Consider the following 16,785-nt stretch of genomic DNA (forward strand, 5'->3'; position numbering starts at 1 on the left):
CCTTCCCATTTCCCACCCTTTGGCACACTCGCTACCACCCCTCCTTATTTCAACTTCGCTTACCCTTCCCCAGTTTATCGCTCAATTTCTTACCCTTCCAATGGTTATTGCATATATACAGGGTGCGTTCCATAAGTAATGCAATGATATTTTCCACGCCACTCCTATTGGTCGGAGAGGGATCAAATTACTTGGAGTAGGTGGGGGGGGGGGGTAAGCTCAGCTGCAATACCGGTCTCAGTGCTCTCCAAGCTGTGGAAGCGGCAGGACGTCAGTTACTGTAGACCTCTGCGCGCAGACCGAGTCACGAAAAAATGGAATCGACGATCGAGCAACGTTACGCGATTATTAAGTTTAGTGCTAACTGACAAAATCTCTTGAAGAGATTAATAAAATAATTTGTGAGGCTTTGATCTGTCCTATTTACAAGTTTCGAGGTGGTAAAAGGCCTTTAAGGAGGGCCGGGAAGAGGTTCACGACGAACAACGCTCTGGGCGGCCGTACAACCAGCAGAACCGACAACAATATGACTCGTGTTCGACAATTATTGAATCTGAACGTCGATTGAGTATCAAGATGGTTGCCGATAAACTGAACTTGACGTCTAATTAATGAAATTAAGAATACAAAGTAACTTTCCACTGTTCTTTATTAGCGTACAACCGGTTTCAACGCTAATAAAGAACAGTGGAAAGTTACTTTGTATTCTTAATTTCATTAACATGAATTTCCACAAGGTTGAGCCAGAAACAATTGAATATTTGACGTCTAATGTTGTGTTTCACATTGCTACTTGTTAAAAGAATCATCAGGACGAGAAAAGACATCTCCGCTACCTGGACACTCCTCTATCTTGCGGTTGTACTTTCCATCTCCTTCTCCATATTTGCTAGCATCCATATTTAATGCTAGTTTAGAATTGGGCCAAAACTTTTTAAAACCTGGTGTTGAATCACACGCTGCCACACATTCTAGTTGTGGGTAACAGGGGAACTTGTAGAATGGAACAGTGTAACAGGAAGGATACAGAATGATATAGCAGCTATAAGGGAACGAATTACAGAGTTTGAATTCACTAAAAGAAAGAGTGACGACCACAAACCTCAGGCAATCACAACCCCGGATTAAAGGGTTGCCAATGAACTGAACTAGTCGTCTACTGTTGTGCTTAAGTGTAAGTTTAAGTATATGCAGTGTACGTTTAGCGCAGTTTAAGTATATGCAGGGTGCGGCAACATAACTTCCTTTTTTTGCAATCGTTGTGGGTTTAAAAGAAAGAAGTTATGTTTCCGTACCCTATATATATAAACACAAATGTAGATTAAAAAAAAATAGAATGAAGACGGTCGAGCCGTCGAAACGTCAAAACTACATTTGTGAGTGTCATTTCTTTGTGTTTTTATATTTTAAAAATCTACATCTGTGTTTTAATATATTTGTGCATCGCCGGAGAGCGTTTATTTCGAAGAAATTTATATATATATATATATATATATATATATATATATATATATATATATATATATATATATATATATATATATATATATATATATATATATATATATATATGTACGAGGGTCATCCGGAAAGTAGTACCCGTTCGTGAAATAAAGACACAAAAGTAAATATTAACAAACATAAAAAATTTTATTTGAAAGAGGATACTTTAAACTACTTCTCAACATAATCTCCAAGCAAATTAAGGCATTTGTCATAACGTGTGACAAGTTTCTGTATTCCTGCTGCATAGTCCTTCGCCGCCAGCTCATTGAGATACGCGAGGGACCCATCTTGCACAAATTTTTGCATAATGCAGATGGTGTTTAACAATTTCATGAACAATTGTTCGAGAAACATTGGGAAAATGCTCACAGATGTCATCAATTGTGACGCGCCGATCGTTCCTCACGAATTCGTCAACTGAGCTCACCAGTTGGTCTGTAATGACAGACGGTCTTCCCGAACGCTCATCGTCGTGTGTGTTCCCCCTCCCCATGTTGAAGTTGCGACACCACCGCCGAACAGACGACTCGTCCATTACATTGTCTCCATACACCTCCTTTAATTGGCGATGAATATCACATGGGCGAACGTTTCTTGCATTGAGGAATTTAATCACTGCCCTCACTTCACAACTGGCGGCGTTCTCAATTTTTTTAAACATTGTAAACAATCACAGAAACAACACAGGCAATGCTAGCGTCACGCAACTTGGCTCAGAGAAGGCAGACAAGCCACTGAAGCTATCTGACCTCGTCCAGCGGCTACTCGCGTCGTCAGCACTTCATGCGGCACGAACGGGTACTACTTTCCGGATGACCCTCGTATGTATGTATGTATGTATGTTGTATGTATGTATGTATGTATGTATGTATGTATGTATATATATATATATATATATATATATATATATATGTATGTATGTATGTATGTATGTATGTATGTATGTATGTATGTATGTATGTATGTATGTATGTATGTATGTATGTATGTATGCATATATATATATATATGTATGTATGTATGTATGTGTATGTGTATATATATATATATATATATATATATATATATATATATATATATATATATATATATATATATATATATATATATATATATAACGATTGTCCGGAAAAACTCATACGAGCGGCACAATAATGGGCTGACACAACATAACACAAATAGAAAAGAATAGACACATATAAAAGAACACTTACACGGTAAATTGTTCGAGCTTTCGGCCCTCTCAGGGGCCTTCTTCAAGAGAGACTGAAAATATGCTATGGATCAGGAGAGGGGAAAGAGTTATGGGCGTGGAGGGGAGGTGTGGAGGGGAGGTGTGGAGGGGAGGGGTGGAGGGGAGGTGTGGAGGGAATGCTGGGAGGGAAATTAAATATGGTGGTTAAGGGTGGGAATTTTGAAGGAACGGAAGGATAGTATGTAGGCGGATTCACGAGTTCTCACATCATACGCCAATCTCTTCATGGGCCATCTCGAAGAGACCTTCCTGTCACAGCAACCCCTTCAACCTCTTTTCTGGGTCCGCTACATAGACGATATTTTTATTCTCTGGACACATGGCTCTGACTCTCTCAACAACTTCTTATCCGCCTTAAATTCATCTTTCACGGTTAAATTCACCTCTTCCATTTCAGACTCCACCATCACCTTTCTTGACACAGACATCTTACTTCAAAACAACAAATTCACTACTTCAGTACACATCAAAGCCACTAACCATCAGCAATACCTACACTACACAAGCTGTCATCCTCAACACACGAAACGCTCGATTCCTAACTCTCTCTCTATCCGCGGACACCGAATTTGCAACACCACAGCCACTCTCAACAAATACCTTGCCAATCTACACCTTGCACTCCTCAAACGCGGTTACCCAGAAAAGTTGCTACGAAATAAAATCCACCGTTCCACCCGACCACACACACCACACAATAGCAAGCCCACATCTGACGCAGGACTCAACCTTTGCACCACCTATTACCCCGGATCACACAGACTGAAAACCCTCCTTAAAGAACTGTTCCCAATTTTACATGACAATGACGCGACCTCATCCTTACTACCCCAATGCCCATCTATCGCATACAGACGACCCGCCAATCTCAAAAACCTTCTGAGATCCACCAACCCTTTGGCGCCCCCCCGTGACAAATTTCCCAATATTTCCCCAACTTGCAACCGCCCCCGATGTAAAACCTGTCCTCTTATTATGCCTACTCCCCTCTCCCTACATCCCCTCATAGCCCCCCCACCTCGTTCCCACGCTAATTGCCTCTCAAAAAATATTATTTATCTTTTATCATGCAAACATTGCACTTCCTTCTACATAGGTGAATGCATTACCCCCTTATCCATCCGAATGAATAATCACCGGTACTCCTGTAATTCTGCCTCACTCTCTTCTCTTCCTATCCCTTCACACGCTAATTCCCACAACCTTTCATTCGACCAGTGTTTTTCCCTCAGCATCCTAGAATCCCTACCTGATTCAGCTACCAACATAGAGGTGAGAACTCGTGAATCCGCCTACATACTATCCTTCCGTTCCTTCAAAATTCCCACCCTTAACCGCCATATTTAATTTCCCTCCCAGCATTCCCTCCACACCTCCCCTCCACACCTCCCCTCCACGCCCATAACTCTTTCCCCTCTCCTTATCCATAGCATATTTTCAGTCTCTCTTGAAGAAGGCCCCTGAGAGGGCCGAAAGCTCGAACAATTTACCGTGTAAGTGTTCTTTTATATGTGTCTATTCTTTTCTATTTGTGTTATGTTGTGTCAGCCCATTATATATATATATATATATATATATATATATATATATATATATATATATATATATATATATATATATATATATATATATATATATATATATATATACTCGTATATATTTGGCATGCCAAAAATGTGAACCTTATTTTCAATCCTTATAACTTCATTCCATGTGCTCTTCAGATAGATTTTTTTCCAATAAAATCAGGAAAATTAAGCTTGGCAATAGGCATTCAACATATTTGAACCTGGGATCCTTCGGTCAGTATCAACCAAGCAATCGATCCATTAGGCTACTGCAACTCAAATGAGTATGCCTTTCTTGATATCTCCAAATACATACAAAGCAACAATGAATAACTAAAAGGCTGTCTTTATAGGTGTGAGTAGAAGTAACCACATACCAAGCCATGATTCATGCAAAATCAACAAATTAGAACAGTTGGCTCATTTCCTTCCCTGCCCTGCCTATGATTTCCCCAGAAGATCTGGAGTCCAAAAAAATCACACACTTTTTTGCTATCTTCGCAGAAGAATGAGTGAAAATTGAGGTGTCCAGGATAGCAACTTGGATCAAAACCTACTTAATGCTTAGCTGAAAAACCTACCCAATAGACCGCCATGTCATGCTTCAAGTGCAAACAAAATGGCATAAATTAAGTAGCATTGATTCATGGACACACAAAAACAATACCTTTTTTGTAAAATGATCCTGGCAAGCCATGCGAATACGAGCTGCAGTGGCAGGGGAATCCATTCGGAATGGCCCCGTCAAACCAACTTCACTCCTTGCAAAGCTTATGGCATCTTTGATGGCAAAGAACACAGACATGGCCAGGGCAAGTGGTGGCTCACCAACTGCCTGTGTGACAAGAATAGAAAATTTTAATTAAAACTGTGAACTTCTGATGGAGATGAGATATCATTAAGTTGTTCTGTGGTTATGCAATAATAAAAGATTATATTCCAAAATTTATTAGTAAATTATCCCTATAGGTGAATTCACTGATTAAAAAAAACCAAAAACACCGTTATCAACCCGAAGGTCATTTTAGTAGGTGATGGTAGAGTTCACCCAGTACTAAGCCCTATACGGCGTGTGAAAATTCACACATCAGGGTAGGGGGGCCAGTTCCTTTCCCTGTGCCGGTTATGGTTTCCCAGGAAGACCTGGTACCCGAAAAATCACTTTAGCTTGGGTGGAGCTGCAGGTGCCCAGAGTGCCTTACCCGGGAATCGAACCCGGGACCCTCTGGTCAGCAGTCCAACGCTCTACCCACTGGACTACTGCGACCCATCACTGATTAAACAAGATTAAAATTGAGTTCACCATTACAGTAGCCATTCAGAAATGAAAGAACTCCTCTTTCTGCCCCACTTAAGGATAATTGTGAACAAAAGAAATGACCAGATGAGAATGAATGAAAAACATGAATATGTACTTGAATTTGAAAATGTCGCTCTCATTCATTTCAAAATTAATTTCTTGGTTAGGCAATATATGTTACATTAAAAAACACAGTTTTTGTATTAGCATTTGATGATGGCTTAAAAGTGGCTTTGCAACCAGAAGTTACCTTGGATGAATAGACAGCACGGGGGTTTGGGGCTCCCCTTAGTAAGGCAACATCGAATTTGGCTGGAATATCTGCAAATCCAGGGATCTTGTATGCACCAGGCCCTCGAGAGTATAGGATACCCTTTGGTGAGTAAGTCAGCTCCTCCATGGTGAAAAGCCCATAACCCTGTATAAAAGCCCCCTCCACTTGGCCTATGTCAATCGCAGGGTTGAGACTCTCCCCGAGATCCATGACTATGTCCGTGCGGAGAACCTTCAAAAATGACACTTGCATGACAATGAAATTTCTTTTTTACAGTAAAGAAATATGAGTACACATATTATACAAACAATAAACCAATTAAAACATTCTAGATATTTTTACTCACTTTTCAATATTAATTTCAAAAAGAAGAGTACATGAAATCGTTTCTATAGGGCTAGTAAAATGATTGCACCACATGAGTTAATTTCAAAACACAATTCAGTTACTGCATGTAAGTCTATTAAGGTGCAAATCTTTGAATCACAAACTTTTCTGAGTTCAGATTGATAGTCTTTTGAGTACTCCCTACGTATCATGCATATGGAAATTAATCTTTCATGAACAATCGTATCGTCATGGATATTTGATCTTTGCTCATCAATAAAAAGGCTTTCAAAGATTTAATTTTACATGCACACATGCAAACTCAAATAATAAATATTTGGATTCAAAAGTTCAGAAATAATCTTGGATATAATTTAAATTTTTTCTATTTATATATTTTATAGTTGGTTAAGAGTTGCATGCTACTGGTTATGTTCACATAATTTTCACTTTACATGAACTTACTTGGTGGTCTCCTGTCAGACAATCTATTTCAACTTCAGAGCAAGCAACACCATAAGTGAAATAGTTGTAAGGCTTTCCAGAATGGGTTTCCCAATCATACCCAACATCAGGTGTCCTGCATCAGAAGAAATTTAACATAAATTCTTGAACTAAGAATAAATAATGGCTTCAATTTTGCCTTTTGAGTTGATGTGATAAGTAACATGACCACCTGATAAAGAATAGGGGTTTGAGTTCTTCCAGAAGCATGCACTTACCGTAAGTATTAAGTGAGCCAGACCCTGAAAAACATGACAAAATGCTTCTCAAGATCTCAGAAGTGCATGAGCCACCCGAGGCATCCACAATGCAATGAGTGATATATTTTGCTGGTTAAGTTCATCTAATTGTCACGGACAATTTTGTTATTACATCAAAAAACTCCATTCATATACGAGATTAATCCATTGTAATAAAGAACATCTTGGCCAAGCTATTTTCTGACCGTACTCTGAGCTCACAGTTTACAATAACAGGTTTTACATACTTATAGAATGATGTAGCTGATAAGCTAACTCGATCATAGTATGCCGCATTGACCCAATCCTGCCAGCTGCCTTTTGGATCAGCAGTTCTATATGGTTTCAGTCTCTCCTTAATGGTTTGGCAAGCATACTAATAAAAGAGAAAAATTAAGAAATAGAAAAATATTATTCTAAACATTCAGCTGTGTGAAAAATTTTCCGGGTACACGATGGAGTTAAAAATACCTTAAAATACTTATACGATAATCCATTGACAGCAAAACTCATTTTAAACATCAGAATCAAACCAAAACTCACCATTACAGCCATCCCATTAAGATCAGATCCAGTACTGGCAGCAGTTGGTGGACCATTGGGTACCTTGTCTGTAGCTGTCTCTGATATGTATATAATGTCCTCCGGGATTTCTAAGACTCTGCTGGCCACCTTAAATAAGAGTTGAAAGGATTCCAAATCTTGCCATACATCATATCTACTAAAAATGGAAAATGCAGTTTTTGGAAAAGGTTAGAAGGGATTTTATTCATGGAGATACTTTCATGGACACAGGGGATTCCTCAAATTGATGAGCTGCAAACACAGAAGGTGCATTGATATATGTACCTACTTCTCATCTTGGTTACAGCTCAGGAGGTATATCTTAATATGTACCAAATACAGTATACACTCATTAACAAAAGTATCGAGGGGTCACTACATTGAAGGTTTGTGATAAAAGTTTGAGGTCACAGAACTTGGCCATTCAAATTTTCAAATACCAGGAATTAATCTATTTTATGATGCAATAAGGAGTTATAGTAGTTAAGGGAAGGATAAATCTTAAATTAAGCACATGTACTCAGAGGTTACAAAATCAAAAACAGACAAGGAAGAAACACGCAAAATGCTCATGAGGAGTGTAGCTTTTGATGGGTTAGAAACTTGGGATCATTGGATAAGCAGACCAGGGAAGAATAGAAGCATTTAAACCTGGTGTGAGAAGTACCTGCTGAAGATCAAATCCACAGGTTAAGTCAGAAATCAAAATGAGTGTACGAAAGAGAAGTGGAAAAGTTGAAACAGTGTCCAATAAAGAAAAAAGAACTACATGGATTGGGCACGATTTAAGGCAGAACAACTTGATTTGATTGGACATTTATAGAAGGGAATATATAAGGAAACATCCACAAGTAGGACCCTAGGATAAGTATGGGGGACAAATGAAATGGAATGAAAAACATTTACCAAGACAGAGGGGTGTTGGCATTGCATAGGAAAGAATGGAGGATTTCAGTGACCTAACTTTTATCTGTACCTCTCTTAATTTCAAATTGATAACTTTAATACATTTTTGCTGTCCTCTCTATTCAACGGTTATTCTATGTAACCAAACCTCAAATCCCCAATCACCAAGCTAGTTTTGCAAAATTTTACATATCTGTCTGCATTTCCCATAACTTTAACGAAAGGGTATTTCTTAAATTTATAATGGTTAGTTCTCATGTGATTTAATCTTTGGAGGTGACATGGTAAATTAAACTCACTTTTACATATTCTTAGTATATATGCATTATGCATATATACTATGTATATGATCATATCATAGCATATCTATATCTTATATTTTTAAATTTCTACAAAATATGTAAACCAAACATTTATTAAATATAGAAAACTGGACATTCACAGATCAATGGTGTGGGAGATTTTTTAGGGTTTTAGGGTGTGGCAACATAACTTGCTTGTTTGAATGGGATTTCATGAAAAATCAGTATGTAGGATATAAAGAAAAAATTGCAGTTTGTAGAGTATAAAGAAAAAATAATTTTTAAATAGTTTAAGATACTTTTCAGCATATAGTCATACCAGAAACAGGAGATGGCCACTATGCCATTTTTTACATGCAAATAGTACATGGAACGTTTTAGAAATGCTTATTTTATAAGAAGTAATACCATAGGGAAGAAGTAAATGTATATAGATTTAGTTATCTTCATGAAAATTTCACTTTTGTCAAACTGACACATTGGTGGAACTTACCTGGACCATCTTGGTATGAAGACCTTGTCCCATCTCTGTCCCTCCATGTGTCAACAAAACAGATCCATCTGTATAAACCATGACTAGAGCACCTGTCTGATTTATGAATGAAACGGTGAAAGAAATTCCAAACATTGTAGGCAGGATACAAAGGCCTCTTTTTCGCCATCTGTGCTGTCTGAATTATAAATTTAACTATGTAACATGAAAGCCATGGCAAAAGGTTAACTAATTACCTTAAAAATAATTCAGTGCAAGCCATAATTTACTTACCTGTTGAAGTCATTAACCTCTTGCCTTCTCTGATTGTATTCTGATCTCTTTAAACACTCATTCCAGCAACGCTTCAATGTGCAATGCTCTAGCACATGGTTGTAATGAGTTGTGTCTCCTTCTTCATACAAATTCTTTTCTCTAATCTGAAGTTGTGAAGGAATATTTATTCCAAATTAACACATGAGTACTCAATTTTAAAAACATTTCAGTCAAAACTTAATTTATTGTCATTCTTAATAGTAGGTATTCTTTAACCCTCTATAAAAGCAACCCGGAAAACACTTTTCAGCAATTGAGTCCATGAGGTCCTTTCAAAAATTAACCTTTAACTTGGTGTTGCTAACAATGACAGGTTGGGTTAGGGAGTGATCACATTTATAACCTCTTCAACCTGCAATTACAGTTATACCAGGACATATGAGTCTGGGTGTAATATTTAAGAGCATATGAAGATGCTCTCAAGCAAACTCACTACCTAGAAATGTGGATTAGACAATTTTAGCTTGAAACTATAAAAAGAGAATAGATATGTGAAAAATTTGCTTTTAAAAATGTGATGATTTTTCGGGCTTTGTGACAATCCCTTCACATGTTAGCTGCATATGAGCCAATGGACCACCATGTTATTGAAATAAACATTGATTAGATAAAAGAAGGATCACATAAACTTAAAATAGGGGCACTGATTTCAAAATGAAAAGTTCATGACAGAGGCCAGCAACTCATTCCAAATGAACAAAGTGAAACCCAAATGAAGAGTAAATTCATAAAATAAAGGGAGTAAGATGGAAAGAATACCACAGGGGTGAAAGGCACTGTGGTAGGCCTACAATCAGAGGATATGAGTTGGTGCTAGTGGCCAACACATAGGCTTAAAGACCATCAACTCATGAAAAGGGCTACGAAAGAAATGTGCAAACAAGGAATAAAATATTAAATTGAATTTTACTCCTACAAATCTTTAGGGCAAAAACTGATGCATTTCAATTAAAAATTCAAATTATGAATTTTCTGTTTAACTTAAATGCTCACATTTTCACTCTTTGAAGCCAGATTTTATCATTCTTTTTGTTAAAAAAATTGGCATCTGGTATAACAAAATCCACAACTGTGTTCATAAAGGCTTCTATGCACACATCAAATTAGAGTGCCATGTAGGAATTAGAGTGTAACCACAATTTCTGGTCAAGAGAAATTATCCTGTATGATTGTCATTAAGAATTGGAACCATGCTATGGAATAACTTATTGTTAGCATTGCCACTCTTTCCATTCCATTTCAGAAGTATTACTTTAGATATGAAATGGATTCTAAGAGGTTTTATTTTAATCCATTTTCCCTCAACAAGTCATTCATCAATATGAATGTTACAGAATATTCCTCGCTATGCTTAAGGAATGTTTTCTTGAAATGAATATACCTACATATACCATAGCTAAAAGGTGATTTTTTTAATTCAGTTATCAAAAAAATGAAATTCATGAAGAGGCAATCGAAAATTTCATTTTAATAACTTTCTTAGTTAATTTCATACGATTGTGGAAGGCCCTATGATCCTAGACCTAAATACGTCATATTTAGATATTCATTAGGTTTTATAGGGTCTAAACTTACATTAGATTTACCAGAAGTGAGAATTGAATCTATGCAGTACTGAACTTATGGTTATCCAGTGAGATTGTTCACCAGCCTACTTGAATATTAGTTTAATGGCATATAAAAAGGTATGATAGATTGAATGAAATGCATTTGGAAGTAAATTTTAATTTTTTGCTATGATTTTCTTTGCAATGACTATTAATTTTCTTCTTGGAATGTTACACTTCCATGTTTCATTTTAAAACTATTTCCCAAGGGATAAATGCAACTCATGGGGATATGATTCCCAAGCGCATGTTATCGTTACATAATGCTATCCAATTGAACAGCATGCCAACATATATATTTTATGACAAACAATCGCAGTTGTGCCTTTCTAAAATTAAAATATTTCATGTCATTATCTTTGAAATTATATGTTTTTTGTTTTACTTTAGATAATCCTCAACAAGCTTTTGTGGATATCTATTTAAACTTTTTAATCATTTTTATTTTCACAGCTTACCTCAAATTTCAATATTGCAAAGAATGGCCAAACTCCATAATATGCTTGAAACTTACCATTTATGACATTTTCCTAAAATTTTGAAATTATAAAATGATCGCCACAAATATTTAATCAAATATATAAGTTCTTATACTTACCATAGCAGGATCTACTCCCAAAATTGCAGACATATCCATTATTGCATTTTCAACAATAAACACTGCTTGGGGTGTCCCAAATCCACGGAATGCTGTGTTTGTTGGAAGATTTGTCTTACAACTAACACCTTCACATTTTATGTTGGGAATATTATAACTATTCAGGGAGTGAAGTAGGGCTCGTTCTAACACCTGAATGAAAAATCAAAACATATACAATAAAAATTCACTAATTTTCATTTATTAATTCATTAATTACAATTAAAAATCCAAAAGTTGGTTTGAAAGGGGAGGGTAGAGTTCACATAATACTAAACCCATGGCATGAGAATTTCACTCATCAGTGTAGGTGGCCTTTCCAGGCCAAAAATTACACAACTTGAGAACAAGTTGTTGGTCAGTGCCCAATAGACTACTACACTCCCTTGGATCAAATGTGGATTTTTTAATAATCCAGAACAAATACAGGGTATGCCCAAAATATAAGTAGAATGATTTTTTGACTCCAATGACGATGAAGAATGCCCTGGACATCCATCAACAACAAAGTGATATGAAAATGCACAAAAAGTGAGATACATGTTCAATTCTGATTGACCTCCAAATGTCAGAATATTAGCATAAGAGTGCAATATCCAGAAAACCAGAGTGCATTGCATTTACAGAAGATTTATCCTTGAGAAAGGTGTGCCAAGGTGGTCCCCATGGTCCCCAAGATTACTTGTGTGACAATCTTGCCTTGGGCCTCTTGAACCACAGTGAAAGTTACCTGAATTTTTTAGAATAGGTGTTTACTGGTGACGAGACATGGGTCTTTCAGTACGACCCAAGTAAAACCACTTTGAGCACCATTTTGGACCACTAGATTATGTCAAAGAGGCCATGACGAGGTGCCAGAATGAGGGTCTTGTTGATGCCGTACAGGAAGCATACAACAACTGGTGGAGGTACTGGCATAGGTGTTTCTATGGATAAAGATGCTCTTAGGAAGAATTTTAGCAACTTGTACTTTGATCTGTGATGAATGTTTTCCCCAGATTAATTCTACTTATTTTGGGAGCGACCTCGTATTACAAAATAGCACCTCAAAATGATAGAAATGCTCCAGGGAAATAATAAACTTACCGAGCATGACAGCTCGATGGTGTAGCCTGCATTGTTGTACACTTCAAGCTGATAGGCTAATATTTTTCCTTCTTTAGAGAAACCAATTTTGTATTTTCCATGAAAGGGATTCCTTCCTCCAGTAGCTATCATGTCCTCATCTCTGTCCAGCATACATCTTACTGGTCGATTGAGTCTGAAAAACAAACCAATAATGATCAAAACATGTTTCGTCAGATTTTATCACCCTGATGCAAATGTGATGGAGAAAGTAAGAAATAAATTGAGACTGCATAATGAGGGTGCTTACACTGCACACACTTGGGCATTCAACAATGACAATTCAAACATATAGTCATATATGCCTTTAATTGTATATATTAGGCATAATACCTCCTAAAACTATTATGACGTAAGAAGTCGGGTAACTAATAGCAGTAATTATTTTTTTAAGTAGGAATTAGCTTCAATAAAATTCAACTATATAAAACTTAAAACCAATGAAACTTTGAACACGCAAAGCAAAGCAAAGGGTTATGGTATGTAATTAAGTCTGGTTTCTGATGAGATAGTAATGGATTCAAATCAGAATGATGCACCCTAGTGGTATGATTTTCTAAATATTAGATCATTCAGAGAAACCAAACATGGAACACGGAAAGAAACTAATCCATAACTATAATGCCAATGCCAAACTCATTGAATTTCTAAGAGGTGCACCTCACCTATCTAATTAGTCTTGTAACTAATGACTGTTTGAAAAGTTTCTTATGCAATCATTTACATATATCTGGCTTCTTTTATACTAAATGTCAGCATTTATGAATATATTCATAGCTTTTACACTCACTTGATTGCTGCAATGGCCACTGGGAGTGCCACAATTGCAGATCTCGTTTCCTTCCCACCAAATCCACCCCCCAGTCTCTTCACACGACACACTATATGGCTTGCAGGCATACCTACTACCTCTGATATAAACTTCTGCAAAGCAAAAGGATAGGGGTCAATTTACTGCATATGTAAATCCTTTAAATTGTCATGAAGGATAAAAAACATGTTGAGTACCAATGAAACAATAGCACTTGATAAAAGCAATTAAAAAGCTATGCATGATTCCATTTCATGGAGGTTTCTTGCATAGAGGTGAAGAAGATGTGTTGTGCTCATTCATCAATAGTAATATCATTGACTTCATAAACAGCACCCTCCCCCAACTTCAGGACCAGATTAGAGCGGAAAGGCGTGGAAAAAGAAGCCTACACCCAGGGTGTCACAAATATCAGAGGGTTACACACAATGTTTTGAATCATCATTTGACCCATCCAGGATGGAAAAGTATGATTTAGTGGAAGAAGTTAAGTAAAAATGACATTTTTATATTTGAAGTAAAATTGTTTTCATGACATACTGTGCTTAAATTAACATCAAATACATTTTGTGGCATATTCTTTGTTTATTTTTTCCAATGCAATTTTCCTAATCCAGGACGGCAAGAAGAAACCAGCTCAATAATGTATCTCAATAAAATACAATAGAAAAAAATGTTAAGAATGAGCCCTGGTAACTACAGGACTACACCCAAAGGGGTAGGTGTCATGCCCAGCAGTGGGGAAGCAAGGTTACCATGGTTCTTATCACATGATATCCTTGCACAATGGATATACAAGAGTAACGACATATGGCCTCTAGTTCAAAACAGTCCTTACTCTTCTGGGAATACAATTTTCAACTCACAACAAGAACATTTATTCATTTTATCAAACTTTTGGTGTGACACTGAATATCAGATCCACTGTTAGTTGAATTTCCCTATTTATGAAAAGCTGTGCAGAGCAAAACCCACCACATGCTTGCTTTGTTACAGTGTTTATGCTCACAGGCTTTACTTCTAATTTAACCTTTAATCTATTATGAAAATGAGCCATTACAATTGCAATGTGATTCCATCATTAAAGCATTGATACAATACAACTCATACTGTTATTTCAAAGCATCTACCTAAGTAATTTTTGCATCACACAATAAAATGTCGGCTAGTTGGATGGAGCCAAATGCTTAAAAGTATGGCAGAAAAAAAATTAGTCAAATTGTCTGCCCATGTATAGGCATACAAATTAGACATGGACCAATTTGAATAGCATTTAATTGACATTGAGTGACATACAGAATGTTTCAGTAATTTAAAAACATTGGCTCAACAACAAAACAACTGTTATAAACAATCTAAATGTGACCCCTAGCTATGTTTAAATTAATTAAATATCTCCTAAATCCTAAGTTCAATTCTTATTGATAATGAGTACAAACATAATAAGAGGTAACAATCATAAACTCCATTAGTATTCCATGCTTATTACACTGGCTTCACTACTGGTACACTAGCTTCACTACTGGTACTGGCTTCACTACTTTACAAGATTTTATCATATTAGTGCTTGGATAGGAGCTAGGCTGAAATAAAGTGACTTTATTTTAATGCATGTCTACACACTTAATAAGGAGATACACTCAGAGCTCTTTTTATGGAATAATAATAACATATTTATTTATCCATCAGACAGTGTAAAGTACTCATAAAACATGACAAATGTATAAGACATGTCAATGGGATATAGATTACAATATTCCCAAATATAAATACAAAATAAAGTCATAAACTTAACAGTTTCAGGTGTAACATGGTGGAAGTGATATCTATTCAAAGAGGTCAGAGACATATTATTTTTCAACAGCTTTATTTGAACAAATGAAATCAGTTTCATCTTAATGAGGTAGGCATTTTAATGCAACAATTTCAGAGCGTAAAAATCATTCGCCTTGACTGGGACTCGAACCCAGATCCCTCAATATCCGGTCGAGTGCTTTAGCCACTTAAGCTACCGAGGCGTCCTCTTAAACTCTGAAATTTTGGGGCTTTTAAAGGAACTAGATGTTATGACGAAATACCGTACATACAATGTCACATGCATTCGTAGTCGTGCGCGAGGCGCCACTGTCCACGAGGTTAAAGCCAACTTTAAACACGTATGGTGTTTTCCCTTTGACAAATTCCAAAGAAACTGCGGGAGATGCCGCAACAGTAACTTTTAACGGAGTCATCCGCTAATGTGCATTTTAATGCAACAATTTCAGAGCGTAAAAATCATTCGCCTTGACTGGGACTCGAACCCAGATCCCTCAATATCCGGTCGAGTGCTTTAGCCACTTAAGCTACCGAGGCGTCCTCTTAAACTCTGAAATTTTGGGGCTTTTAAAGGAACTAGATGTTATGACGAAATACCGTACATACAATGTCACATGCATTCGTAGTCGTGCGCGAGGCGCCACTGTCCACGAGGTTAAAGCCAACTTTAAACACGTATGGTGTTTTCCCTTTGACAAATTCCAAAGAAACTGCGGGAGATGCCGCAACAGTAACTTTTAACGGAGTCATCCGCTAATGTGCATTTTAATGCAACAATTTCAGAGCGTAAAAATCATTCGCCTTGACTGGGACTCGAACCCAGATCCCTCAATATCCGGTCGAGTGCTTTAGCCACTTAAGCTACCGAGGCGTCCTCTTAAACTCTGAAATTTTGGGGCTTTTAAAGGAACTAGATGTTATGACGAAATACCGTACATACAATGTCACATGCATTCGTAGTCGTGCGCGAGGCGCCACTGTCCACGAGGTTAAAGCCAACTTTAAACACGTATGGTGTTTTCCCTTTGACAAATTCCAAAGAAACTGCGGGAGATGCCGCAACAGTAACTTTTAACGGAGTCATCCGCTAATGTGCATTTTAATGCAACAATTTCAGAGCGTAAAAATCATTCGCCTTGACTGGGACTCGAACCCAGATCCCTCAATATCCGGTCGAGTGCTTTAGCCACTTAAGCTACCGAGGCGTCCTCTTAAACTCTGAAATTTTGGGGCTTTT

The 16,785-nt window shown here is 37.0% G+C and overlaps 1 protein-coding gene across 1 annotated transcript in view; it reads right to left on the reverse strand.

The window, feature by feature from the left end:
- LOC139700361 (xanthine dehydrogenase/oxidase-like) overlaps positions 1 to 16,785 on the reverse strand; it is a 55,797-nt gene that overhangs the window by 7,689 nt on the left and 31,323 nt on the right. Inside the window, exons 16-25 of the mRNA XM_071599000.1 lie at positions 13,713 to 13,846; positions 12,884 to 13,058; positions 11,759 to 11,950; positions 9,512 to 9,657; positions 9,239 to 9,416; positions 7,517 to 7,645; positions 7,222 to 7,349; positions 6,696 to 6,810; positions 5,880 to 6,134; positions 4,997 to 5,164 (exon numbers count right to left, since the gene is read on the reverse strand). Of these exons, the coding sequence (XP_071455101.1) occupies positions 4,997 to 5,164; positions 5,880 to 6,134; positions 6,696 to 6,810; positions 7,222 to 7,349; positions 7,517 to 7,645; positions 9,239 to 9,416; positions 9,512 to 9,657; positions 11,759 to 11,950; positions 12,884 to 13,058; positions 13,713 to 13,846 (1,620 nt within the window). The remainder of the gene's footprint in view (positions 1 to 4,996; positions 5,165 to 5,879; positions 6,135 to 6,695; positions 6,811 to 7,221; positions 7,350 to 7,516; positions 7,646 to 9,238; positions 9,417 to 9,511; positions 9,658 to 11,758; positions 11,951 to 12,883; positions 13,059 to 13,712; positions 13,847 to 16,785) is intronic.

This window comes from Hetaerina americana, unplaced genomic scaffold (assembly GCF_022747635.1).
Source record: "Hetaerina americana unplaced genomic scaffold, ioHetAmer1.1.p SCAF_10, whole genome shotgun sequence".
Classification (NCBI taxonomy): domain Eukaryota; kingdom Metazoa; phylum Arthropoda; class Insecta; order Odonata; family Calopterygidae; genus Hetaerina; species Hetaerina americana.